Below are 27,736 nucleotides of genomic sequence, written 5' to 3' on the forward strand. Positions count from 1 at the left end.
ATTCCCAAATTATACAAAAGGAACAAGAAAGGCAACAGGCTCTCCCTGAAAATCTTGGAATAGAGTGTGGATAGATAAGTACTGGGTTTCCTCTCACGCCATGCTGCAAGTGGACAGGGGCGGTTACAAAACTATTTGTCTGGATGTCAACTGTGTATGCAACACTAATAAATCGTTTTGTCTGTTACATAACCAATCGATGAAACTTGCTTGGCTAACACAGTTACAAAATTTGCTTGAGTATGTGTGTTAAGATTAAATAAAACTCATGAAAACTAAAACAAGAATCTCACAGCTCTAATGACTGGGAAAAAAACAAATAATGGAATCTTGTGCTTTTTAACATTCATGAGTCAATAACCTCCTGAATGCATTATATAATGTACATAGAATTAGATTTGCTGTGGTGATTTCACTGTAGAAGGGACAATAGTAGTAAGAGAGCAAAAGATACAGGATTAATTGTTCAGACTTGGATGGCCAGCTGGAAACCTTAAGTTAATCAAACTAAAGAAACATGATTTAAAGATGGGTTTTAAAACACAAGGTGACAGGTCTTCAGCTGTTCTAAAATGCTATAACTCCGCTTACTAGCGCTCAACTTGGTAGCTGAGGATCTATATCCTTGAGCACAGAAGACCTTAACTAACTCACTCAACGTATCTATCAAATTGGTCCATATATTACATATATCCCAGTTTGCCTGTATTTTATTACAAATTCATTCTCTAGGTGGCACCTCTGCCAGTAAGTCTCTGGAATGGGGATGCAGTAGCACAGGCACGCCACCTTCCCTGCCCAGGGACAGGCTCTGTTTATGCAGTCTGGAAGATGTGCTGATTCATTTCCTCTCCTGGATGGTCACTATTGGAAGGGTTCTAGGGAGCTTCAATTAAAAATAAATAAAACTTCTGTTCCTTGAGGGGGATCCTGTTGAATCTGGCCTTCGGTGGTTGTTCAGTGTTTGTTAAAGCTGTGCATGAGATGTATGTGATTGTATTTTCTTAACACTAAGATTTTTTTTCTTAGTGCCTGTCATAAATATAAAGGGAAGGGTAAACCCCTTTGAAATCCCTCCTGGCCAGGGGAAAAATCCTCTCACCTGTAAAGGGTTAAGAAGCTAAAGGTAACTTCGCTGGCACCTGACCAAAATGACCAATGAGGAGACAAGATACTTTCAAAAGCTGGGAGGAGGAAGAGAAACATAGGGTCTCAGTCTGTCTATATGCTGTTTCTGCAGGGATAGACCAGGAATGGAGTCTTAGAACTTTTAGTAAGTAATCTAGCTAGGTACGTGTTAGATTATGATTTCTTTAAATGGCTGAGAAAAGAATTGTGCTGAATAGAATAACTATTTCTGTCTGTGTATCTTTTTTGTAACTTAAGGTTTTGCCTAGAGGGATTCTCTATGTTTTGAATCTAATTACCCTGTAAGGTATCTACCATCCTGATTTTACAGAGGTGATTTCTTTACTTCTATTTCTATTAAGTCGTCTTGTAAGAAAACGGAGTGCTTTTTCATTGTTCTCAGATCCAAGAGTTTGGGTCTGTGGTCACCTAGGCAAATTGGTGAGGCTTTTTATCCAACATTTCCCAGGAAAGGGGGGGTGCAAGTGTTGGGAGGATTGTTCACTGTTCTTAAGATCCAAGGGTCTGGGTCTGTAGTCACCTAGGCAAATTGGTGAGGCTTTTTACCAAACCTTGTCCAGGAAGTGGGGTGCAAGGTTTTGGGAAGTATTTTGGGGGGGAAAGACGTTTCCAAACAGCTCTTCCCCAGTAACCAGTATTTGTTTGGTGGTAGCGGCCAATCCAAAGACAAAGGGTGGAATATTTTGTACCTTGGGGAAGTTTTGACCTAAGCTAGTAAAGATAAGCTTAGGAGGTTTTTTTCATGCAGGTCCCCACATCTGTACCCTAGTGTTCAGAGTGGGGAAGGAACCTTGACGGTGCCAGATATCCTTCCCTTACTTCTAGTTAAGAGGATGAATAAATGGTTACCTAGCAGTCTTTCCGGTATGTTTGCTGCACAGTGATAGTGTAAAGAAGCACATTTTCTTTTGGAGTGTGGCCAAAACTGCTGCTGGCAGCCTAAAGCCTGAATGAAATTCAATTACTCCTAATCCAAATTTCCTCTTGTGTAGAACAAAACTCTCCCCTCGTGCCCCCAGCCATAGGTTAATTCTGAAACAATACATGTTAAAGCTAATTGACTTTTGTGGACTGAGAGGCTCCAACCCCATTCAATTCACTTTATTCTGTATCTGAAGTTTTTTTTTTGTCCAACTACTTAACTGATTATGTGGATAAAATTAAATTTTACCCTAGTTTACCAAAAAAAGGACTTTGTTTCTTAATAGATATAACAACTTATCTACTAGCTCCATGAATGTTCCCATAAACTAGATCAGAAGTATTGTTTCCTCTAGTCAATGTGCATAATTATAAAATAGATTACAAGACATAATTCTGATCTTTAGTGTGCTTTTGAGAGTAAATCCTCTCACGTTTTCTAGGCCAGTTGCTGCTTTATACTTCCTTCTTCTCTCTTACTGAAATGGCTATAAACATCAACATGCCAACACTACCTTTTCTAAGATATTATGTCCCGCCTTTGCCTATCAGCTGGCTCCGTTTGCTTTACATCTCTGCAACACGCCATCTGTCTGCCTCTGCCTGTTGCAGTTGTTCAAAGCTAGCACCAAACTAACAGAGTGAAACTGCTCTGCTGAGGAAACTACTACTTGAACCTCCTGTCAGCCCCCACACGTGGGGCTTAATGTCACATCTGGCCAAGCTTGAGAAGCTGTAACTATGGAAGGGGGAGAGCTGTAGCTCAGGAAAACTTATGCTCAAATAATTGGTGAGTCTCTAAGGTGCCACAAGTCCTCCTTTTCTTTTTGCGAATACAGACTAACAGGGCTGCTACTCTGAAACTTTGAAATGTGTGGCTGATACACAGGCAAGCACAAATGTTTCTTCCTAGCCCTGTGACAGCTTAACATGCTTCTTCAGCCTGAGCTTCTGCAAGGCGTGACCGTGTCTTTCTCTACATTTTGACCGGCACTGGGTTACAAATAATTAATAAAGAAAAGTGAGGGAGTTCCTCTTTTCAGACGAGCAAGACCCCCACCTGCTCTTTTTGCCCTCTAAAAGCCCAGGTGAAAGGGCATGTCACACGCAGCAGCTGACCAGGCATGCTGCTCTACCCTGGGAAAATTACCCATAGCACGTTTCCGTCCCAGTGTTATGTCAGAAGGGCTGGTTAAACCCTCCAAGCCGCGGTTGTTGGGATGGTGCTAAACCGTTTGTATGCGTCCACGCTTGCAATTACCCTCCTGGTTTGCCTGCGCAATTCCCCGGGGTGGGTCGGACCTTGGCCCGGCATATGGAGGGGCTGCGGCGGGCCCACCGGTGGATCAATCGCGGGTGGGGCCTATGGCGATTTAGGGCAGCGCTGCTCCTAGTGGAGCCCCGTGACCCCGAGCTCCTTCCCTGGGGGGCCCAGCAGCGCCCTGCCTCGGCGTACGGGCTCCTGGACTGCGGCCCGAGAGCGGGACTGTGACCGCAGCCCCCAGAAGCGCAGCGTTCCCCGCTCCCTTCCGGTGTTGGGCAGCGGCCCAGGGCTCGGCACAGTCCATTTCTCCCAACGCAGGGGGGGACGGAACGGGGCCACCAGTGATCCTTGCCTCTGGAAGGCAAGCTCATGTACCTGCATTATTGAGGATCGGATCCTGCTCAGCCAGAGAGACTTGGATGCTGAAGTGGACCCCTTGTTGGCGGCGGGGTGGGGGTGGGGGGTTGGAAGTTGGTACGTTCCGGGGCGGGGGAGATAGAGTAGCGCTAGCGCCGCTACTGTCAGTTGCGAGCAGCAGCAGTCTGGCTAACTGCAGGTTCTTGGGGCTCGCGACCGCAGCGTGAGACAGGGTCCAACGGTCTCCCCTTCCCCCGCCAGGCCCTGGCCGCGCGGGCCCCCGGACAGCGCTGCACCTGCACGGCTTCGGGGGCGGCAGCAGCAGCGGCAGGTGCCGAGCCCGGCGCAGGCAGCGGTTTTCGTCCTCTCCGAGCCAGCGACGATGCCCGCGGTGCAGAAAACCGTGTCCGAGATCCGCTCCAGGGCGGAGGGTGAGTGCCACCGCAGCCCCTCCCTGGGCGCTGCGCCGGGGACGCCTCTCTTTAGCTGCCTCCTTGTCCCCCCTCTGTCGGGAGCTGAGCGGCGGCCGCTGGAGCGGTGCTGCACCGAGGGGCGGCGGAGGGATGAGGCGGAGAACCGCTCCCCCCGGCTGGAGCCCGACTGCGGTTTGTGCCCTGCGCTAGCTGTTGAATGGGCTCCGCTCTGCCCACGCTCGTACAGTGACGCCTGTCACCGCGGTGTCTGAATGCCCCCTCCACCTGCAGACCTGCCGCCCGGGCTCGTTTTTTGTCTGTCATCTGCCTCGCTCTTCTCCCTGCCCCTCTGCTGCCCACTCGCCTCAGCTTTGCGTGTGCGCCTCCTTTTTTCACTGCTCTCTCCTCCTGCGTCTGTCTCTCTTACCCCCGCACCTCATGTCTCCCGGCTTCCCCCTCTAGCTAGCGCACACCTGGCAGGAGGAGAGCCCTGGGCCAGCTGTCCAAGCCTGCCTCTCCCTCCCCCCAAATCCAGTCCCACCTGAATACCATTTCTTCACTAAAATGGGAGTTTTTGTGATACGTGTTCTGGGTAGTTGGCAAAAAAAAATAAAAGTATTTTCATTGTTCTTTAGAGCTAGTATTTGTGTAAGTAAACAACAGCAGTCATTTCATGTTGCCATCATTGTTTTTGTAGTAGGTTTGGTGCCTGGCTGAATTATGTAACTTCAGTGCAATATTTTCCTTCTTTAAATTATGAACTTGTTTACTTTCCTTGTTCACCTCACTGGCTTTTGCACAGAGTATGTTGTCTATCCATGTCAATGCCGAGCAACAGGAGATGAATGGGAATGCTGTTACCCTGTTGAAGAGTTATGGCTGATTACCTTGACTTTTTCATTCTTTAAAGGATGGTATGTGCATTCTGTTAGTTCATACATGGGACAAAGGATGCAGTCATTCTTAGTGCAAAAAATTATGAGAGGAATTTATGGCACAACTTGCCTGAACGTTCAGGACTGTGTAGATATTGGGCATCTTGCTCAGTTTGGATTCATTAGCCACTAGGTTTAAAAATATAATGAACCGCTTTATAAAAGCAATATATCACAAGAAAGATGTGCATTTTTATTATGATAAATGTAAAAACTGTGTTAATGCAATATTTTAGGCTTGACACACAAATCAAAATTATGATTACTACAGTAGCTGTAATTTTGGACACAAATTATTATTTAGTATTATATATAGCATGAAAGTTCATGTATTCTGGCCAGTGAGACTGAATCATGGTTGCTGTGAAAGTTATAACTTTGAGCGGTAGTAACATTTCATTATTGTAGATTTGCATTTAATTTCTTTGGATATGTTGTAGGATTTCACATTTGAATCAGACTTTTGCACACTATGGGTTGGATTATCCCTAACCCTTACTTGGCCATGCAGAGGAGTAAGAAAGATTAAGGCCCTGCCCTTATTTCCCTGCATGTCTGAGTAAGGTCTGCTCAGATTGCTTGGGTAGTGGGTTGAGTTGGGGAAGGGTTGGATGAAACAGGGTCTACTGTCCTAATATCTCTCTCCCTGCCCTAGCAAGTAGATAGATAGAAGACTTGGCTATACCTCCTGCTTCCTAGGTTCTTTACCTGGCCAGGCACATAAAGAGAGTACGGTATAAGATGAGCACTGAAAAGGTGTGAAGTAATTTACTCCAATCCAGAGCAAAGGGGAAACAGATGAAGAATTGTGATATACTGAAGCACAATTCCTTTCTGGTTTACTCCTGTGGTGGCGCAGGGTATGAGATAGGTTTAGTGGTGCAATTTAGCCCTCTTTAATTTTCTAATACTATACTATTTCTATATTTTATCAAATATGTTAATTTTCATTGACAGCTAAGTACAAATAGAAAAAATACAGAAAAATGTAAGTTCTCTAATATCTCTGCACACTATACTTCTTGTCTTGTTTTGTTTTTTAAACAAAACCAAAAAACTTTCCTTCTTGAACCATTATGTGGCTACTTTGCCAACAGTAGAAAGAGAAATTGACCAGATTTAGTATCTTTTCGTTCTCTTGGCTCAGTGACATAGTGAAACTAGTTGTGGAGTCATTTGTACTGGCTTTTGAATATTGTTCAAGCTAAATTATTTTCAAATATGGCTTGCTTGGCCAGTGTGGATAGGGTTGAATCAAATTAGAACCACATACCAAGCTTATGTTTCCAAATAGTTTTTACAAGCAAGTCTTTTACATCGTGATAGAATCCATCTACATTTGTAAAGGAAGCTTTCCAGCAATTCTAGAGTGAGATCCTCACCCTCATTCTGGTTCCAGTATGCTAGTGTAAAGGGGCTTAAGCCCCAGCCCCAGCTCCCGAAGGATTCCCCAAGGTGAGGCACTGTGGAAGACAGGTGTAAGACTACCTTCTGAGAGTCCTTATGTAAAAAGGCAAAATTGGAGGGATGAATGGTGCTTGGGTAATTCTTGCATTTTAAGTTTCTAAAATGAGTATTTAAAACTGATCCTAATATTAACATCTTGCATACTGTATAACTATGTTATGTGAAAATCTCCTCAGTTAAGCAATGTCTAATGTTTTCAGCTATATTCTATGGAAACTGAATCGCCATTTGGGTTGAGTAGAAACATGGTAAGTCTGCCAGTTCTTCATTCAGTCCTTGGAAGAAAAGTGTTCTTGAGTGTGTGGTTTTCCTTTGTTTTCTTTTTGTTATTCCCTGCTCCCTCCTTAAAGGCAAGTGTTGGACGTAGTAATAATATTTGAAATTATTAATACTGATAATTTTTAAACCACCAAACACTAATTTAACTATAAATTTATTTATTAAATCCAAAGGCCAGAGGGTATCTTATGCAGTTGCTCTAAACATGTATAACAGCTTTACAATAAGCAATCAGAAAAGGAGTACTTGTGGCACCTTAGAGACTAACCAATTTATTTGAGCATAAGCTTTCATGAGCTACAGCTCACTTCATCAGATGCATTCCACTGAATGCATCAAGTACTCCTTTTCTTTTTGCAAATACAGACTAACACGGCTGCAACTCTGAAACCTGTCAATAAGCAGTCACCACATCCAGTACAGTAACTAACAATATGTATAAGCATGTGATCAGTATACTTACAAATAGGCTTAACTCAGAGGTGCTTAGACCCATATTGGTCTACTCCAATGTGGTCAGGCAAGTATTAGCAATAAACCACTGTAAGAGTTTACTGTTTATACCCTTTAACAAACAAGTGATGTCATTGCCAATTACTGAGTTCAGCTAAAAACCAATTTGAGACAATTCAAACTTATTTCCAGTCTTAATCCAGATAACATTCACAGACTCCTTTTTTCCCCAGAGTCTTGCTTTTCTTATCATCTTCTCCACCTCCTTGCTTATCAGTAGAACGGGGGGAAGGTTTGGGCTTGTTTCTTTTAAGACAGCTTTTCTTTGTGGTGTTACTGCACCTTTTTTACTTTTACTTTTGGAACTATATATCCTTCCCATACTACAAGTAACACTACTTACTATTTCACAGCCTTCATTTACTTGCTGACTGGGGCCTTTTCCCTGGGGCCATGAACTATAAGATGAAAATGTTATTTTCTTAACTAAAATTAGGCTAACTTTAATTTTTTAAGTTTATACTAATCCTACAGCAAGAATAAAAGCATGCACCTTTTTTTAAGGATGAAGCATCTCCACTTTTACCCTGGAATCTTTTTCAGTGTTGTTTGGATTCCAAAGCAGTGCACTTAGAATTGGGCCAAACCTATTTGGGAACTCATAAAGCTAGATAGTGGGGTAGAGTTACTTCTTCTGTCTCCTCCTAGTTTTCCTTTTTCCTTTTTTCCATCCTCTTACATTTTGTCTACCTTAATTCTTAATCTCAGAACAGTTTAAACTAAATCCTGAATCCACTCAGTCATTTCTTAAAAAGAAAAGGAGTACTTGTGGCACCTTAGAGACTAACCAATTGATTTGAGCATAAGCTTTCGTGAGCTACAGCTCACTTCATCGGATGCATCCGATGAAGTGAGCTGTAGCTCACGAAAGCTTATGCTCAAATCAATTGGTTAGTCTCTAAGGTGCCACAAGTACTCCTTTTCTTTTTGCGAATACAGACTAACACGGCTGTTACTCTGAAACCTGTCATTTCTTAAAGTGACCCTGAAATGGAATGAGATGTTACATTTCAATCTATCAACAATTTCCAGATTTGCTGTTCTTGTTTACAAATAAAAAATGTTTTGTTTTTCTTATTTAACTTCCACCTCTTCAAACTGACCTGAAAGTCACACAGCGTTCTTTCTGTTTGATGCTTCAGAAAGAGACTGCACATTGGTTAACAGTTTTGTTGATGTGGTATCCAACTCACTCTCCCTTAACCTGATGTCTCTGTAGTAATAACTGGAATAATAAGTAGTAAAAATGTGTGCATCAGAAAAGGAAGTAATTATTATTCTGGATATACAGGGGAAATAATTTTAAATATAAAGGTGCCTTTTTTGCATGTTCAATTTTCAGAGTAGAACTACACTTTGGAATTTGCCACCATATTTTTTTCAGTGCATATGACTGCACTTCTTCGTGGCAAATGCTTTTTCTTTCAGCTGAGGAATGTAAGGATGGGCATGGAGGGAAACCTTTGTTTAAAAATGCATCATTCATCTCTCGTTAAATTTGCTATGGCTATATATTTAGCTGATCTAGAGAATAAGAATGATGCTTCTTGCAGAAATTTCTCTCCCCCCCCCCCCTCAGACTAGTAGGCACTACTGTTGCAGCATCACAACTCCCACTGTGAGTGTGAAAATTATAATGTTCTTCCTTCTCACAGACAACAGGAGGTTAGCATCACTAGTAAACTGAGCTTCAGAATATTTCGTTACTTAGGGCATGTCTACACGTACAGTGCTGCAGTTGTACAGATGCAGCTGCACTGCTGAAACGTGTTTGGTGAAGATGCTCTGTGCCGATGGGAGAGAGCTCTCTCATTGGCATAATAAAACCACCTCCATGAATAGCAGAAGCAGGCAAAGCTCTCCCACTGACACAGTGCTGTGTACACAAGCACTTATGTCGGTGTAACTTATGTTGCTCAGAGAGATGGTTTATTCACACTCCTGAGTGACACAAATTACGCTGACATAGGCTATAATGTAGACTTAACATTAGCTAAATGCAAAAAAGAAGAGAGACAGCTTTCCATTCATCCATAGTCTCCAACAGTGCTGAATTTCTTTTCTGATAGCCTATTGATGGTCAGATGAAATAGGAAGTAGATTGCCTTAACTTAGATAGACATCTGTTTAACTATTCTAACTCAAACTTTAATAAGGAGTTTTGCAATATTTCTTTTTGCAGGGGAGGATATGAGGTGATGGGTCACCTATTTCTGTTTTGTTGGGTTGTTTTTTATTTTAATCTGTACTGTTCATTAACCAATTCTCCGTGGAACAATTGACTCTTCACTTTCAATCATATATTTGTTTATTGTTTCCTCGCAGATTAGTTTCACTTTTTAAATTGTTTCACTTTTACATTTGTTTCACTTCCGTAACTTAATTCTTACAGACATTTTTGTAATGGTTTGTCTGTGTTATTTTTAGAGGGGATGAAGCAGGGGGGGAAAGGCAAGGTCAAAGAAAGTTTAATCTAGCTTCCAGGGAGCCTTTTTCACTTGGAGACTAGTGAGAAGTAGAGGGCAAACCATTTTCTTTACCTTTGTAGTCTATTAAACATGTAAGTAAGACTTGCTTGATTTCAAAACATTAGGCACTTTTAGTAAAGGATTATTTTATTATGAGAATTTTCTCCCATTCCTAAAACCACATTTTCTTTGTGTATGTGACTTCAGTACTGGGCAAACTAATTGAAACTGTAGTAAAGAACAAAACTGTCAGACACAGATGAACATAATTTGTTGGGGAAGAGTCAACATGGTTTTTGTAAAGGGAAATCATACCTCACCAATCCACTAGAATTCTTTGAGGGGGTCAACAAGCATGTGGACAAACGGGATCCAGTGGATATAGTGTACTTAGATTTTCAGAAAGCCTTTGACAAGGTCCCTCACCAAAGGCTCTTAAGCAAAGTAAGCTGCCATGGGATAAGAGGAAAGGTCCTCTCATGGAGTGGTAACTGGTTAAAAGATAGGAAACAAAGAGTAGAAATAAATGGTCAGTTTTCAGAATGGAAAGAGGTAAGTAATGGTGTCCCACAATAAATCCTATTCAATATATTCATAAATGATCTTGAAAAAGGGGTAAACAGTGAGGTGGCAAAATTTGCAGATGATACAAAACTGCTCAAGATAGTTAAGTCCCAGACAGACTGTGAAGTGCTACAAAAGGATCTCTCAAAACTGCGTGACTGGACAACAAAAAATGGCAGATGAAATTCTATGTTGATAAATGCAAAGTATTGCACATTGGAAAACATAATCCCAACTACACATGTAAAATGATGGGGTCTAAATTAGCTGTTACCACTCAAGAAACGGATCTTGGAGTCGTGGATAGTTCTCTGAAAACATCCACTCAGTGTGCAGTGGCAGTTAAAAAAGTGAACAGAAAAGGATAGATAATGAGACAGAAAATATCATTGACTCTCTATAAATCCATGGCACGCTCACATCTTGAATACTGTGTGTGGATGTGATCGCCCCATCTCAAAAGAGAGAGGTTGAAATTGGAAAAGGTTCAGAAAAGGCCAACAAAAATCATTAGGGGTATGGAACAGCTGCCATATGAGGAAAGATTAATAAGACTGGGGCTTTTCAGCTTGGAAAAGAGATGACTAAGGGGCGATATGACAGAGGTCTATGACTGGTGTGGAGAAAGTAAATAAGGAAGTGTTATTTACTTCTCATAATACAAGAACTGGGTGTCACCAAATGAAATGAATAGGTAGCAGGTTTAAAACAAACAAAAGGCAGTATTTTTTCCACACAACACACAGTCAACCTGTGGAACTCCTTGCCAAAGGATGTTGTGAAGGCCAAGACTATAACAGGGTTCAAAAAAGAACTAGATAAATTCATGGAGGATAGGTCCATCAATGGCTACTAGCCAGGATGGACAGGGATGGTGTCCCTAGCCTCTGTTTGCCAGAAGCTTGGAATGGGCGACAGGGGATGGATCACTTGATGATTACTTGTTCTGCCCATTGCCTCTGGGGCACCTGGCATTGGCCATTGTTGGAAGACAGGATACTGGGCTAGATGGACCTTTTTTCTGACCCAGTATGGCCGTTCTTATGTTGGTAAAATTTGAGACTGACAGGCTTTTGATTATTTTACAATGAATTATAAGTTTATTTAGAAATTGATTAGTAGACTGGCTTCCTATGACATTAAGTAGATTTTTATGATCCTATCATGAAAAAGGCATTCAGAAAGTGGTTTATGTTTTAGAAAAATAGTTGAGAATGACATATGAATGTCCTAGCTCATCTCAGTTTAAGATCTGTCCATAATACACAATTGTTGCAATGTGAGACAAGTTTTATATTTTTAAATCTGCAGAATAAAAAAGAAACCTCAGAAAGGTGGTAGATAAGTTTCATAAAAATCCTAGTGTGTACACAATGTGAAGATCTCCCATTCAGTTATCTCGTTGCTTTCAGCCTTTTTCTTTCTGAGCTCCCCCCCCCCCCCCGGCCAAATGCTTTAAAAATTCCATGGCTCACCTGTGCCTATAAAAGCCAGGGCCAGTGTTACGGGATAGGAAGCAGGGCAATTGCTTGGGGCCCTGCCACAGGAGGCCCCACAAAGCTAAGTTGCTCAGGCTTTGGTTTCAACCCTAGGTGGCGGGGCTTGGGGCCCCAGGCTTCAGTTCTGCACGGCGGGGCTTCGGCTTCCTGCCCTGCGCCCCAGTGAGTCTAATGCCAGCCTTGCTTGGAGGACCCCTAAAACCTACTTGCAGCTCCGCAGGAGGCATGGGCCCCTCCTTGAGAACTGCTGCTGTAGCTGCATCCAGGCCTATAGCTGACCATCTACATGACAGAGAACATAGAATCATAGAAGTTTAGGGTTGGAAGAGACCTCAGAAGGTCATCTAATCCAGCCCCCTCCCCCCCCCACTCAAAGCAGGACCAACCCCAACTAAATCATCCCAGCCAGGGCTTTGCCAAGCCGGGCCTTAAAAACCTCTAAGGATGGAGAGTCCACCACCTCCCTGGGTAACCCATCCCAGTGCTTCACCACCCTCCTAGTGAAATAGCTTTTCCAACCTAGACCTCCCCCACTGCAACTTGAGACTATTGCTCCTTGTTCTGTCATCTGCCACCACTGAGAACAGCCTTGCTCCATCCTCTTTGGAACCCCCTTCAGGTAGGTGAAAGCTGCTATAAAATTCCCCCTCACTCTTCTTTTCTTCCTCTCTTCATAAGTCATGTGCCCTAGCCCCCTAATAATTTTCATTGCCCTCCACTGGACTATCTCCAGTTTGTCCACATCCTTTCTGTAGTGGGGGGCCCAAAACTGGACGCAATACTCCAGATGTGGCCTCACCAGTGCCGAATAGAGGGGAATAATTACTTCTCTTGATCTGCTGGCAATGCTCCTACTAATGCAGCCCAATATGTCGCTAGCCTTCCTGGGAACAAGAGCACACTGTTGACTCATATCCAGCTTCTCGTCCACTGTAATCACCGGATCCTTTTCTGCAGAACTGCTGCTTAGCCAGTCAGTCCACAGCCTGTAGCAGCGTATGGGATTTTTCCATTCTAAGTGCAGGACTCTGCACTTATCCTTGTTTACCTCATCAGATTTCTTTTGGCCCAATCCTCCAGTTTGTCTTGGTCACTCTGGACCCTATCCCTACCCTCCAGTGTATCTACCTCTCCCCACAGCTTAGTGTCATCCACGAACTTGCTGAGGGTGCAATCCATCCCATCATCCAGATCATTAATGAAGATGTTGAACAAAATCAACCCCTGGGCACTCTGCTTTATACCGGCTGTCAACTAGACATTGAGCTGTTGATCACTACCCGTTGAGCCTGACGATCTAGCCAGCTTTCTAGCCACTGTACAGTCCATTCATCCAATACATACTTCTTTAACTTACTGGCAAGAATACTGTGGAAGACTGTATCAAGAACTTTGCTAAAGTCAACGTATATCATGTCCACTGCTTTCCCCATATCCACGAAGCCAGTCATCTCTTCATAGGGTAATCAGGTTGGTCAGGCATGACTTGCCGTTGGTGAATCCATGTTGACTGTTCCTGATTACCTTCCTCTCCTCCAAGTGCTTCAAAAAGGATTCCTTGAGGTCCTCCATTATTTTTCCGGGGACTGAGGTGAGGCTGACCGGTCTGTAGTTTCCCAGATTCTCTTTCTTCCCTTTTTTAAAGATGGGCACTATATTTGCCTTTTTCCAGTCATCAGGGACTTCTCCTGATCACCACGAGTTTTCAAAGATAATGGCCAGTGGCTCTGCAATCACATCAGCCAACTCCCTCAGCACCCTTGGATGCATTAGATCCGGCCCCATGGACTTGTGCATATCCAGCTTTTCTAAATAGTTCTTAACCTGTTCTTTCACGACTGAGGGCTGCTCACTTCCTCCCCATACTGTGCTGCCCAGTGTAACAGTCTGGGAGCTGACCTTGTCTGTGAAAACCGAGGCAAAAAAAGCATTGAGTACTTCAGCTTTTTCCACATCATCTGTCACTAGGTTGCCTCCCCCTTCAGTAAGGGTCCCACACTTTCCCCAAACCTTCTTCTTGTTGCTATCATACCTGTAGAAACCTTTCACATCCCTTGCTAGCTGCAACTCCAATTGTGCTTTGGCCTTCCTGATTACAGCCCTGCATGCTTAAACAATATTTTTATACCCCTCCCTAGTCATCTACCCAAGTTTCCACTTCTTGTAAGCTTCTGTTTTGTGTTTAAGCTCACCAAAGATTTCTCTGTTAAGCCAAACTGGTTGCCTACCATATTTGCTATTCTTTCTGCACATCGGGATGGTTTGTTCCTGTGCCCTCACTAAGGCTTCTTTAAAATACAGCCAGCTCTCCTGGACTCCTTTTCCCCACATATTAGCCTCCCAGAGGATCCTGTCCATCACTTCCCTGAGGGAGTCAAAGTCTGCTTTTCTGAAGTCGAGGGTCCGTATTGTGCTGCTCTCCTTTCTTTCTTTTGTCGGGATCCTGAACTCCACCATTTCATGGTCATCTTAATTTAAACAAGTTTGTAATAGTTGGATTTGTTGCAGGATGGTACTCAACTTTTTTTGTATGAAGAAAATTTGTAAAACTGTCTGAGTTACAGGTAATTTAAAATTACCTTAGTTATGCAGTAGCAACTCTGTAGTGAAGGTTTCATTATAAACCATATTTATTTAATATAACCATATTTTCATTATAAACCATATTTTTTCCTCTTCTTATAACTTTTTGCTTTGAAATTATTTTTAACTAAAAGAAATTTCAGAGTACATTATAGGCTTTTTTTAAACTTATTGAAAGCAATTTAGTCCAACTTAAATTATGGCTGCCTAAATGTAAACTGAAGTGTTAATCAGTGTCAGACTTTATTTGGGAGAAGTCCCTCTAGCTAAAAGAAAATCACATTGATTATGATATTTCAAACTTTGCATGTGGATAAACACCATTTAAAAACTAGGGCATAGGTAGATAGTCACCTTTAAGATATTTATTTAAAAAATGTGTTTGCTTGCTATGACATTGTGTGTTTTATGAAGTCTGCATGGTAGCATGATCTCATTGTAAAGCTTAGGCAGACCTCAAAGAGAACAAATGGTGGAGAGATAGAGAAAACCCTGTTTAACTGCTAAAATTTTCATGGCAGTGCAAGACATTTGGAGCTGTCTGAGGAGAGGAGCTGGTGGCATTGCAGAACTCAAACTCTGCAGGACATTGTGAAATAGGCTCTAAACTTGGTGAGCTCCTAATGTCTACATTTTAAGGAAAGGTGTGGGAATGAGCTGTAGCTAGTGGAAAGTAGGCTAGTGGGTATTTTGAAGATCTCCTAAACTTCTGTTTGGGGCCCTTTTTCATTAAAAAATAAAAAGGGAAAATTAACCAATAAAATGTATTTCCTTTAAGTTTAACTATGATATATGGAAATTAACATAAGGGGAGGTAGATAAATATTCAAATATCATTCCAATTTCTTAGTCTCTTAAATGAACATAGATGTGGAAAATATCATATTGCACATTTCAGAATCAGCCTTTGTACTGTCCCTCTGACTTGTTCTTGACCGAAGGCTCATATCATGTCTGGAATTTACGACATTTTTGAAATCATTCTAAATTAAAATAATACATTCTGCAGATACATCAGCTCTTTCCTGTATTGCTCGTTAGAGTATTGTACTGGCTCGGTATGATAACAGGTTCCTCTGAAATAAGCAGCTGATATTTGTACAATAGAGTTGAAAAAAGTGGATATATAGTCTGTATCTGACTTGCACTGGGATGGTCAATAGGGACAGTATAAATGGTATTGTACAGTCAGAGAGAATAAAGTACTTTGGACTTTCTACCACACAAGTAAATGAGTGAATGGTCCTGTTTCTGGAGTGCATATGGGGTAAAATTCCGTAAGGCATAAGCATTGTGTTGGCCCTCTACAAAGAGGTAAATTTCATCCATGAAGATTAAGATAAACTGGCCACCAGGAAATTTAGACTAGAAATTAGACAAAGGTTTCTAACCATCAGAGGAGTGAAGTTTTGGAATAGCCTTCCAAGGGAAGCAGTGGAGGCAAAAGATCTATCTGGCTTTAAGATTAAACTCGATAAGTTTATGGAGGAGATGGCATGATGGGATAACGTGGTTTTGGTAACTAAATATTCATGGTAAATAGGCCCAATGGCCTGTGATGGGATATTAGATGGGGTGGGATCTTAGTTACCCAGGAAAGAATTTTCTGTAGTATCTGGCTGATGAATCTTGCCCATATGCTCAGGGTTTATCTGATTGCCATATTTGGGGTCGGGAAGGAATTTTCCTCCAGGGCAGATTGGAAGAGGCCCTGGAGGTTTTTCGCCTTCCTCTGTAGCATGGGGCACGGGTCACTTGCTGGAGGATTCTCTGCTCCTTGAAGTCTTTAAACTACTATTTGAGGACTTCAATAGCACAGATATAGGTGTGAGGTTTTTTGCAGGAGTGGTGGGTGAAATTCTGTGGCCTGCGTTGTGCAGGAGGTCGGACTAGATGATCATAATGGTCCCCTCTGATCTAAATATCTATGAAAGATATGAAGTGTGGTATCTTGACCATAGCAGGAAGTTGACATGCGCAAGGGTTAAGCTGCTGGACTGCATTTGGTGGTTAAATTTATGACACAAGATGCTGGTGTCTGTGGCGCATAATGGGCAGGTGGATTGGAGAATGATCTGTATTGATAGGTGACTGTCAAGTATCAAGGCATGGGCAGTTATACCTTGTGGTCAGAGCAGTGGCGGTCAGGCCTAGTGGTTTGAGCTGGAGTCAGGGACCAGGAGCCAAGCCAAGGGTTGGGGTCAGAGCCAGAGTCGGGAGCAAGCAGGGAAGCAGGGCTGGAGCAGGATAGGAATGAGGCTTAGAACAAGGCTGGAACAAGGCAGGTACAGGAGTGATCACAGCTGTGGGCATACGCATTGAGCAGCCATCAACCTGCCATTGTTGCTGAGCTTAAATGCAGACCTGTTTGCCTGACAGTGATGGTTTATGGTATATGTAGTTCATGCTAGAAATATATTACACACAAAGAACTAGAACATTTTTTATAAGTGTTTAGGTGTATCTGTGGGTTCCAACCCGCTGATGACCGATGTGGATGCCATACAATGGAACTTGTTTTTTCAGTTTACTTTTTAAAACCTAGGTAATTACACACACAGAAACTACATTAAAAGAGCATTATTAATAGATACTTATAGATTCAGTCACTTGTCTTACCTTTTCTTTTTTTAAACTACATAGATCCAGAAGGGACTATTTTAATCATCTAGTCTGACCTCCTCCAGAAACACAGGCCAAAGAACTTCAGCTGGTAATAATTTTACTTCCACTGACATAACTACCCCAGGATCTCTTGAACTGTAAGTCAAAGGCATACCCTAAGGCCACCAGGCTACCCGAGGCTTCTTGAGTTTGTAAGGCAAATCTTCCATAACTCATTTTATTCTAGTAGGTCTTTTCTGAACCTTTTCCAAATTAGCAATGTTCTTTTAAAAATGTGGACATGAAAACTGGACACAGTATTACAGTAATGGACTAACTAACCCAGTTTATCATGCAACCTGGATCATTCTGTAGAACTTGCCTATCCTTACAATTATTTTCCACTCCACCAACCACTGTGTCTTCTGCCATTTTACAAGCTCTTCTTGAGGGATAATTAACAATGGAAATTCCACAATGCCTTTTGATGTCATTTTTCAGAATAGAATCTAATTTAAATTTAATAATTTGTTGTTATTACTATTATCCTGTCTCCACTGTGTGCTGTGGAAACTTCAGCTGCAGGTTTCCTCAGAGCTACTGAGCAGAACTTCAAGCATTTACTGCCAAAACACTGAACTGTATGGTGATAATGTATACCATTCACTGACAAGAAGGTGGAGCTCATTGGTATGGATTAATGTATTTGAAATTAAAAACATTAACAGGTGGTAATATACATCTAGTATATTTTAGGTAATATTTGTGTAAAGCCATTTTATAATTCTAGTAAAACATAATGAAGCATACATTATGCTGGATTATCATTGTTTCTTGATGCTTTATCCCCTTATTCATGCCTAATAATGCTCCCTCTGTGTCTTATTGCTTAATTATCACCACTCAATTGCTGAATTAATCTGCAATTAGTATGCAGTGGTTTAGGGGATATAGGTATATGTGTGTGTGTATGTATGTATAGATAGATAAAGATACAGATATCATTGCAAGAGTGACAGATAACTATCTTTACATCAGCTGTACTGCCAAAATTCTTTCACGTCTTTTTTTCTTTAACCAGAAATCTCTTACTTGTACCCTGGAATCAGAAAGCATGGTTTGTGGCAAATTGCTTTGATCTAATCGTCTCTTTTGGGTGCTAAGAGAGATGTAGATTAAGAGCTCAACTGCTAATAAATTTTAATTACACAGATATGTAAACACTAAATTATAAATGAGTTTGTCTAGAGCAAGATCACTATGCTATTAAGTTTTTGTTCTTTTGATGAAGCAAATTGGTCAGGGTGCAGTGAAAAAGAAAAACCGGCTTGTAGCAGCTTAAAAAGCTCATGTGGAAAGCTGTTGTAGAGTAGAAAGAATGTGATCAGTATAACTAGAGGTATGTAGTGATGTGCGTTCTGAGGTTTTATTATTAATTTACTAGTAAAGAAGGCAATTCCATCATTTTTATTGTTTATGGCTGTAGGTTAGTTAGGGCTTGTCTACACTTACCGGAGGATCGACACTGCGGTGATGGATGCATTGGCGTTCAATTTAGTGGGTTTAATGAAGACCTGCTAAATCGACCGCCAATCACTCACCTGTTGACTCCTGTACTCCACATGATCAAGAAAAGTAAGGGGAGTTGATGTCTCTTAGTGTGGACTCCGCGGTAAGTAGATCTAAGCTAAGTCGATTTGAGTTACGTTATTTACGTCATTCAAATTGTGTAGTTTAGATAAACTTTTCCCTTTAGTGTAGACAAGGCCTTAGGCTAGTCTTCCTCGTTTGTTCAGTTGAGGCACTTGATATCCGACTAGATTTTTTTTTTCTGTTAGGATATTTTCACCATCAACCCTAGAAAGATATATTTAGCAAAGATTAACCAAAATATTTCTTCGCTGGTGTACTATTATTAATAATAATGATATTATATTATGTTCTGTAACTTTGTAAAGCTCCAAACATTTCAGAAAGCCACATGGTTGTTGCACCAAATAATTTACAGTCTGCAAATTAGGCAAAGATAGCCTATGAACATAGGCAGAGGATGGAGAATTAGTATATATTAAAAGGATGTAGTTATAATATTCCCTTTTACACTTTAGAGTTCAATTTTACATTCAGTGACAATGTAATGGTTAATGTAACAAGGAAGAAGAGCTTTGAAATTGATATGTGGAATGATTTAGTATTTGTGCACAATATACAAGTTTAACCTTAATTCTGAATGTTCTCTGTTTACAGTGCTTGATTTGGGGATAATTACAACATCTCTGTAATATATTTTGCCCTGAATACTGATAGGTACTTTCAGACTTAACTCAAATTTAACATAGATTTTTGTCTGGGATTTTTTTATAAGGTATGAATTTTTAATGAGTGAATGCTAAACAAGAAACCCAAAGAGAGCCAAGGGGTATACCTTTTTTGTCTTTAAAACATTATTTTACATTAATAAGTAAAAGTGTATTTTCATTTAGTCATCTAATAAGCAGATACTCAACTGACAAAATATAATTAAAATTATTTTATATTTTAAAGGCTACGGGAAGACGGATGATGTTTCAGAGAAAACTTCACTCGCTGATCAAGAGGAAGGGAGAACTGTATTCATCAATCAGCCTCAGTTGACCAAATTCTGCAATAATCATGTCAGGTATTATGTTTTTATAATGTTTAGTGTTAATAAATATTAAAAATATGTATGTAGTGCCATAACTTTGCATGTTACTTTACAAAGACTAAGTAAAGACAGTGTTCCTGGCCCAGTTAACAAGTTTAAACAGAAAATGGACATAACATATACAGAAAAAAGTAGAGAAGACACAGACTCACAATCAGGCTTCTTTGTTTTAGTGAATTTTGGGTTATGCCTGCAAAGGTGTGATTGCAAACCTGTTGATGTACTTGAGCTAGCTTTGATATAGCTCGCTCAAGTAACAATAGCACTAAAGACGAGGCACCATGACCTTGGGTCCGTACTTCAGCGGCGAGCCTGTGCTACAATGACTTCACTGCTATTGTTACTTGAGCAAGCTAGATTAAAGCTAGCTCAGGTATGTCTACGCGTGCTGCAGTCACACCGCTGATTGCAGTTTAGACTGCCTTAGTTTCTGACGTTTTTAAATACCTAATGATATGAAAAGTGGATTTTCAGGAGACATCTGAAAGAGTGAATATTCTTGAAGGGGGATTTATTTCAGCCTGTATGGAATATCATGAAAAAGTCATGAAGGATAGAATGGGAGGATACAAAGAGAGTAACGAGGTAAAAACTGGGTACAGCACATTATTTGGAAACTACTTAGAGAAGTACTTTGGCTATAGAATCAAAAGTCTTTTCTCAAACTTTCACTTTGAATTTACAATGCAGTGAAAATGTTTGAAAGAGCAGAGAAGCATTCTGCATACTATTGTTATTTGCGGTGTACCTAAAAAGAATGCTGTGGCTACACGGTAGTCCAAAACTTTTGGTTTGTTCTCAGACTACAGACTAGAAATCTGCATTGTAACAAAATAACTATTGGATATTTGCACACAAGTGACCACACTGATCTCTAGCTTCAGTACTGTCACAGGGAATAGCATTTTAAACTGGAGTAGAATTTACTCACACCAAAATACGTAACAAGTGGCATGTTTTGTTGTCCCCATGCCTTGTTGTCCCATTGTATAGATGTGTGGGGTAATGAAAGTAATGCTAGGTATGCGTCGGGCAAACTACGGCATGTGGGCACATCCGGCCCGCGGGACCGTCCTGCCTGGTCCTTGAGCTCCTGGCCGGGGAGGCTAGTCCCTGGCCCCTCCCCTGCTGTCCCCGCTCCCCCGTAGCTATGCCGCTGCGCGGACAGTGTGGCTTGTGCCCACTCACCTCCCAGGCTTTCCAGTAAGCCAGTCCTGCCGCTCTGAGCGGCATGGTAAGGAGGCGGGGAGCGGGGGGGGTTGGATAAAGGACAGGAGGTCCCGGGGGTCAGTCAGAGGACAGGGAGCAGTTGGATGGGGCAGTCAGGGGACGGGGAGCAGGGTGGAGGTTTGGGGAGGACGGTCAGGGGATGGGGAACGGGGGAGTTGAATAGGCATGGGAGTCCTGGGGGGCCTGTCAGGAAGCGGGGGTGTGGATGGGGTTGGGGCAGTCAGGGGACAGGGAGCAAAGGGGGTTGGATAAAGGGGGGGTGCTGGGGGGGGCGCGGTTAGGGGCGGGGGGTCCCAGGAGGGGGCAGTCAGGGGACAAGGAGCAGGGGGGGTTGGATGGGGAAGGGGTTTTGAGGGGGGCAGTCAGGGTGCGGGAAGTGGGAGGGGGCTTATAAGGGACGGGGGCCAGGCTGTATGGGGAGGCACAGCCTTCCCTACCTGGCTCTCCAGACACTTTTGCAACCCCAATATGGTCCTTGGGCCAAAAAGTTTGCCCACCCCTGTTTTACAGTAGCAGGGTGTCCTGGCCCTTTAAGGTAAGCTTTCGGCCCAGTCTGATGCTGTTCTTTGTTCAGCCCATAACAAGGGAATTTGGGAAAAACAGTTCTCAGGACTGAGAGGAATTAGAGGCTGTTTCAGCAAGGAATGTTTGGCAGAAGGAATATAGACAGGCCCATGCACTGGGAGACTGAGATCTGGAGGAAGCAGGAGCTGTTTGTTTATCTTTCCACAGAAGTGGTTGTTGACGAAGTCAGATGACTAAGAGGAAGGAATTCCATGGAGGGGTGAAAATTGGATTATTGTAGGATCTTGGTTTCTTTTTTTTTTTAATGTTTGTTAGGAGCCCTAAGAGCAGGGGAAATACTGGGAAAAGGTGAAGGAATGGTGCTTGTGTAATCTTTGGGTGGGCTAGAGTTCACTTCATTGCCCTTCCCGAGTGCCTTACAAAACCCCAGCTCCCATATAAAAGTAGTTGGAGATCCAGAGTTCAGTCTCTTAAGGATTTTCAGCAAGGATTGCACGGTGTCAACCTCCCCCCATTCATGTCCTAAAAGAAACTAACAAAATTAATTAAATAACTTTATAAAATCTTATAATAAAGAAACAAATAATCTAATTTTACAGCATAACATGGCTATTTTATAATCCACAGACATTATCTTCACAGTTATACATAAACATAAATAAAGAAAACAAATTAAAATCTGAACAGTTCAGTCCCCACAGAAACACAGTGAAAAGAAACTGAGAGTTCCCAAAAGCTTAGGTTTAGTTCACCTAAGTCTCAGTTAGTCTTTGATCACCAAATCTATACAGTTTGCTGAGTCCGAAACAATATCTTCCCTCCACTTGCTTGTAGGAATCTTTAGTTGGAATTCATGCAGACACTTCCTCTGCTGAAATCACTGCTAGCCAGTTAGCTAACTGATTAACCAATTACTCAATTAAGTCACAAGTGTATAGATTTAAATAAAACCCTGCTGCAAAATGCTTCAGTTAGGGACAACAGCCTGCTTTCTGCTCCTAGGCTCAGCTTCTCCCAACTCAGACAGGACACACATGTCCTTTATAAAAGCAGCTGCCCTGACTGTTTGCCCTCATGGAGTCTGACCCCAGGAACAGGGAAACTATTGGACCGTATCCAAAAGTACCACACCCAATTCCAGAAGCTTCTGGATGTGGACTGCGTGACGCTCAGTGTGTGAGAGTTTTTGGCTAGCTGTATTCCAGGACTGCTCTCCACCATTATCATCAGTGTGCTGCAACTGGTCAGAAGAGCCACCTGCTTCCTGGAAACTCTGCAGCAACTGGCTTCTTTATGCATCTTTGGTTTTTGTGCTTGTGAATAAAAGCTGCTTTGAAAATGTCAAAAAAAACACACCAAAAAACAAAAGACCCAGACACAACTCAAGCCTACCTCCCCCATGGGTCTCGTAAAGAGATATCTCCCTATTAGGCACATGGGTTACACTTGGACAAACAATCAGGCTTCATGCCTGTCAGGAGCTTCCATTATAGGGTGAGCGAAAACTCCTCTTCACATACATGCAGTTACAAAGAGGGAGTTGGATATGGACCTCAAATGGAAAGGCTGTGACTCAGGCAAAATTGGGAGGAGTTTGTTTGCTTACATTGGATGTTATTGTTTGGTAATGTGTTTGGTTGGTTGACATTGTGTTGGTTTTTTGTTTGGTTTTTTTTGGGGGGTGGGGGGGTGGGATATTCATTACTCTGAAAGAGGTGAATTTTGGTATGATCAGAAAGCTAAACCAACATAGCAGGAGAATAAAACTGAAAGTGGTGGCTGTGTTACCAAGGTCACCAGGAAAGCCCCTATTATAATCACACATCATGTGATACAGAGGATCAAGATTTCCATCCCTCAGTTGGAATATCAGCTACTTTACTCTTGTCGCCAACCAGTTTGCTGTTTGCCTTCCTTGCAGGTGGTCAGGCTGCTGACTCTGCACCTCTAATTTATCGTACACCTTATTTTCATTTTTGTACAGTGTTTTAACTTCTAATTTACTTTTTTCATATGGTAAAAAAATTTTCATGGACAGGAAATAGAGAGAGAGAGCTGCAGATGCACTACTTGTGCTTCCAAAGCAGGCTGTTCATGCTCTTTATGAAAGCATACTGTGACCTACTCAACTCTCACAATGCAGGGGCTTCCAGCACAGCATAATGGGACAGCTCAGCACTTCCAGTACTTGATATAGTAGCAGAACTTCTGGTTCTTCTTCAAGTAGTGTCCCAAAGGATGCTCCACTTTAGGTGCACGTGTGCCCCATGCGCCTTTGATCGGAGATTTGCATTAGCAGTGTCCATTCAGCCTGTGCATGTGCTGCTGACTACTTTGTGCTTTGCATCAAAGCTATATTGGGCTGCATAGGCAAACTGTCCTCAGTTCCTTCTTGACTGCCTTGGCCTGAAACAGAGCTTAGCATGTGTGCATTATCTATCTAGATAAGACTAAATCCATTTTGTAAATCTTTTAGACTGTTAATTTCATTTGCGGACAGATCTAAACAGTCTGCTATTTTTACTCAAAGACTATCAAAATGTATGTCAGAGTGTATTCTAGCTTGTTACAGTGCTGCCAGCATTCCACCCCCTGTTGGTCTGTCAGCTCACTTGACAAGGTCTCAATCTGCATCTATGCCTGTAGTTAAAAACGTCCCAGTATCTGATATCTGCAGAGCTGCTACATGGTCTTCTGTACAGATCTTTTCCAGACACTATGCTTTAGTCTGTGCCACTAGATCTGATGCGGCAGTTGGCATTGTAGTTCTTTTCTATGTGCTGGTATTGATTCCGAAGCTCCCTCCTCCCTATCGAGATAATGCTCAGGAGTCACCTGAAATGGAGCACCCATAGGACACTAGTCGAAGAAGAAAGAGAGGTTACTCACCCTGTGCTGTAACTGTGATTCTTCGAGATGTGTCCCTCCATGGGTGCTCCACTACCTGCCATCCTTTCCTCTGCTTCAGAGTTTCCTTCTGAGACTCAGTGGTGGAGAAAAAACTGAGGGTGGTTCGCACTCGCAGCCTGATATAACCTTGGGGCAGGGCATGAGATTGTCAGCGGGGTATGCATGGTCAAACAGACACTGCTAATGAACATCTCCAATGAAAGGGGTGTGGCATGCACATGCACCTGAAGTGGAGCACCCACAGGAGTGCACATCTCGAAGAACCACAGTTATTGCACAGGGTGAGTAACCTCTTTCTCTCATGTTCTCTGATGGGTACAGAATTCCTGACGAGCCCATTTTTGTGCTTAACGTGATAACTCCTGCATGGTGATGGCTAAGCCCGACATCCTCAGAAATGGAGCCTTGCAGAAGCAGTTTTTTGTTGAAAGTAGCTCTGCAAGATTCACAGATAGTGTATTTGGAACTTAGGTCTTCACTGAACAAGATTTGACACTTCCACATCGTTCCTTCTTTTATTACAGAAGTTCCAATGTTTTCCAGCAGTCATTAGCCTCTTTTCATCTTCCTTAATGGCTTGAGGAAGATGAGCTAGATTTTTATGAACCAGAAGCAGAATCCTTTGTGACATCTACTGGGGTTTATTTTGAAGACTGGACCTAACACACTAAGTATGTGGCCAGTACCATGAAAATTCAGTCTCTTGAAGAACTGTGGATTCATGCCGGGCTTTCCTTCCTGTCTGCTCTCGTGAAATAGATCCAATTTTGTGCCTTGAACTTCTGTGTGTGAGTACTTGTAGTTCCCAAACATATATGGAATGTGCTATGAATGTAGGCAGCAATACAGCTATCCTTTATGATGGATTGTGTGCTAGTTTTTGATATTGTTTAATTTTGTTCTTTGCGTCTTTGAGGTGATGTCTTGTTCTATTTTGAGGTTACGAGGCATAGAGTTCAACATTACCGGATGAATTAAGCTGTCCTTTGTTCTCTGTCTCAGTTTAACAGACATATACCTAAAATAATTCTGAGCAACTGTAAATCTTCTTTAACATTGACTGTTAGCAGTTCAACTGTCAGCATTTATCAGTTTTTCTTTACATAAAGCCTTTTGATGATGATTGATGTCCTCAGGGTCTTCACTATTGCTACAGATTCTGTCTGGCCAGCTTGATTAGTTCAGAGCCTGCAATTCAGATTTTATATTTTAGCATTGACCCATATATTCTGTAGGTCTCAGCTGCTGAATCCTCCATCAGACTTTCCACAGAATCCTCCATCAAGTAGTCCTCCATTACTGCAGAACTGTGCTCTAGAGTTGTCATAAATATAAAGGGAAGGGTAAACACTTTTAAATCCCTCCTGGCTGGAGGAAAAACCCTTTCACTTGTAAAGGTGTCATAAATATGAAGGGAACGGTAAACCCCTTTAAAATCCCTCCTGGCCGGAGGAAAAACCCTTTCACTTGTAAAGGTGTCATAAATATGAAGGGAACGGTAAACCCCTTTAAAATCCCTCCTGGCCAGAGGAAAAATCCTCCCACCTGTAAAGGGTTAAGAAGCTAAAGGTAACCTCGCTGGCACCTGACCAAAATGACCAATGAGGAGACAAGATACTTTCAAAAGCTGGGAGGAGGGAGAGAAACAAAGGGTCTGTGTCTGTCTCTATGCTGTTTTTGCCGGGGATAGACCAGGAATGGAGTCTTAGAACTTTTAGTAAGTAATCTAGCTAGGTAAGTGTTAGATTATGATTTCTTTAAATGGCTGAGAAAAGAATTGTGCTGAATAGAATGACTAGTCCTGTCTGTGTGTCTTTTTTGTAACTTAAGGTTTTGCCTAGAGAGATTCTCTATGTTTTGAATCTAATTAGCCTGTAAGTATCTACCATCCTGATTTTACAGGGGTGATTTCTTTACTTCTATTTACTTCTATTTCTATTAAAAGTCTTCTTGTAAGAAAACTGAATGCTTTTTCATTGTTCTCAGATCCAAGGGTTTGGGTCTGTGGTCACCTATGCAAATTGGTGAGGATTTTTACCAAACCTTTCCCAGGAAGTGGGGTGCAAGGGTTTGGGAGGATTTTTGGGGGAAAGACGTGTCCAAACTACGTTTCCCAGTAAACCCAGTTAGAGTTTGGTGGTGGCAGTGGATATTCCAAGGACAAAGGATAAAATTAATTTGTACCTTGGGGAAGTTTTAACCTAAGCTGGTAAAAGTAAGCTTAGGAGGTTTTCATGCAGGTCCCCACATCTGTACCCTAGAGTTCAGAGTGGGGGAGGAACCTTCACAAAAGGGTTAAGAAGCTAAGACAGCCTCACTGGCACCTGACCAAAATGACCAATGAGGAGACAAGATACTTTTAAAGCTGGAGGGGGACAGGGAACAATGGGTTCTCTCTGTCTGTGTGTTGCTTTTGCTGGGACCAGAGCAGGAATGCAGGTTAGAACTCCTGTAAAAAGTCGGTAAGCAATCTAGTTAGATATGTGTTAGATTCTGTTTTGTTTAAATGGCTGATAAAATAAGTTGTGCTGAATGGAATGTATATTCCTGGTTTTGTGTCTTTTTGTAACTTAAGGTTTTGCCTAGAGGGATTCTCTATGTTTTGAATCTGATTACCCTGTAAGGTATTTACCATTCTGATTTTACAGAGGTGATTCTTTTACTTTTTCTGTCATTAAAATTCTTCTAAGAACCTGATTGCTTTTTTATTCTTAAGATCCAAGGGTTTGGATCTGTGTTCACCTACACAAATTGGTGAGGATTTTTATCAAGCCTTCCCCAGGAAAGGGGGTGTAGGGCTTGGGGGGGATATTTGGGGGGTGGGGGAGATGTTTCCAAGTGGGCTCTTTCCCGGTTATATTTGTTAGACGCTTGGTGGTGGCAGCAATAAAGTCCAGGGACAAAAGGTAAAATAGTTTGTATCTTGGGGAAGTTTTAACCTAAGCTGGTAAAAATAAGCTTGGGGGGCGCGGAGGTTCATGCAGATCCTCTCATCTGTACCCTGGAGTTCAGAGTGGGGAAGGAACCTTGACGTGGTGGCAGAGTGGTGGGATTAACTTGAAATCATTTTGAGATTTTTTTGAACCAGAAGCACAGATTTTAAAAAAGGACATTTTTTTTTCCCTTTGGGCTGCTGGAAAGCAGGTTTTAAGCTGAAAGCAGTTAGAGGGGTTTTTTTTTGTCTCTGCTTGGGGGCCAGAGCAGAGACAAAAGGGAATTGTCTTTTGTGAGCTGGAGTTTTCTCTACCTAAAGGCAGGGAAATTCACAAGTCTTCACAGACCTGAAGTTGCTTTTTAGCTAAGAGCAACTAGAGGGGTTTTCTGTCTATTTGCCTGGAGACAAAGGTGTTAGTTTTTTTAGGATTTTTC

General features: G+C 42.0%; 1 protein-coding gene across 5 annotated transcripts in view; it reads left to right on the plus strand.

Moving 5' to 3' along the window:
- The first annotated feature begins 3,290 nt into the window (after nt 1-3,290).
- ATP8A1 (ATPase phospholipid transporting 8A1) overlaps nt 3,291-27,736 on the plus strand; it is a 241,890-nt gene continuing 217,444 nt past the window's right edge. For 4 of the 5 annotated variants that reach the window (XM_073342148.2, XM_073342147.2, XM_073342149.2 and 1 more), the window contains exons 1-2: nt 3,975-4,122; nt 19,561-19,675. In XM_073342148.2, coding sequence (XP_073198249.1) covers nt 4,074-4,122; nt 19,561-19,675 — 164 coding nt within the window. In that variant the 5' untranslated portion in view covers nt 3,975-4,073. Of the gene's footprint in view, nt 3,362-3,952; nt 4,123-19,560; nt 19,676-27,736 lie in introns of those variants that run through there. The other variant, XM_073342153.2, reaches the window with a different exon arrangement.

The sequence above is a fragment of the Lepidochelys kempii genome, chromosome 4, assembly GCF_965140285.1.
Source record: "Lepidochelys kempii isolate rLepKem1 chromosome 4, rLepKem1.hap1, whole genome shotgun sequence".
NCBI classification, from domain to species: Eukaryota; Metazoa; Chordata; order Testudines; family Cheloniidae; genus Lepidochelys; species Lepidochelys kempii.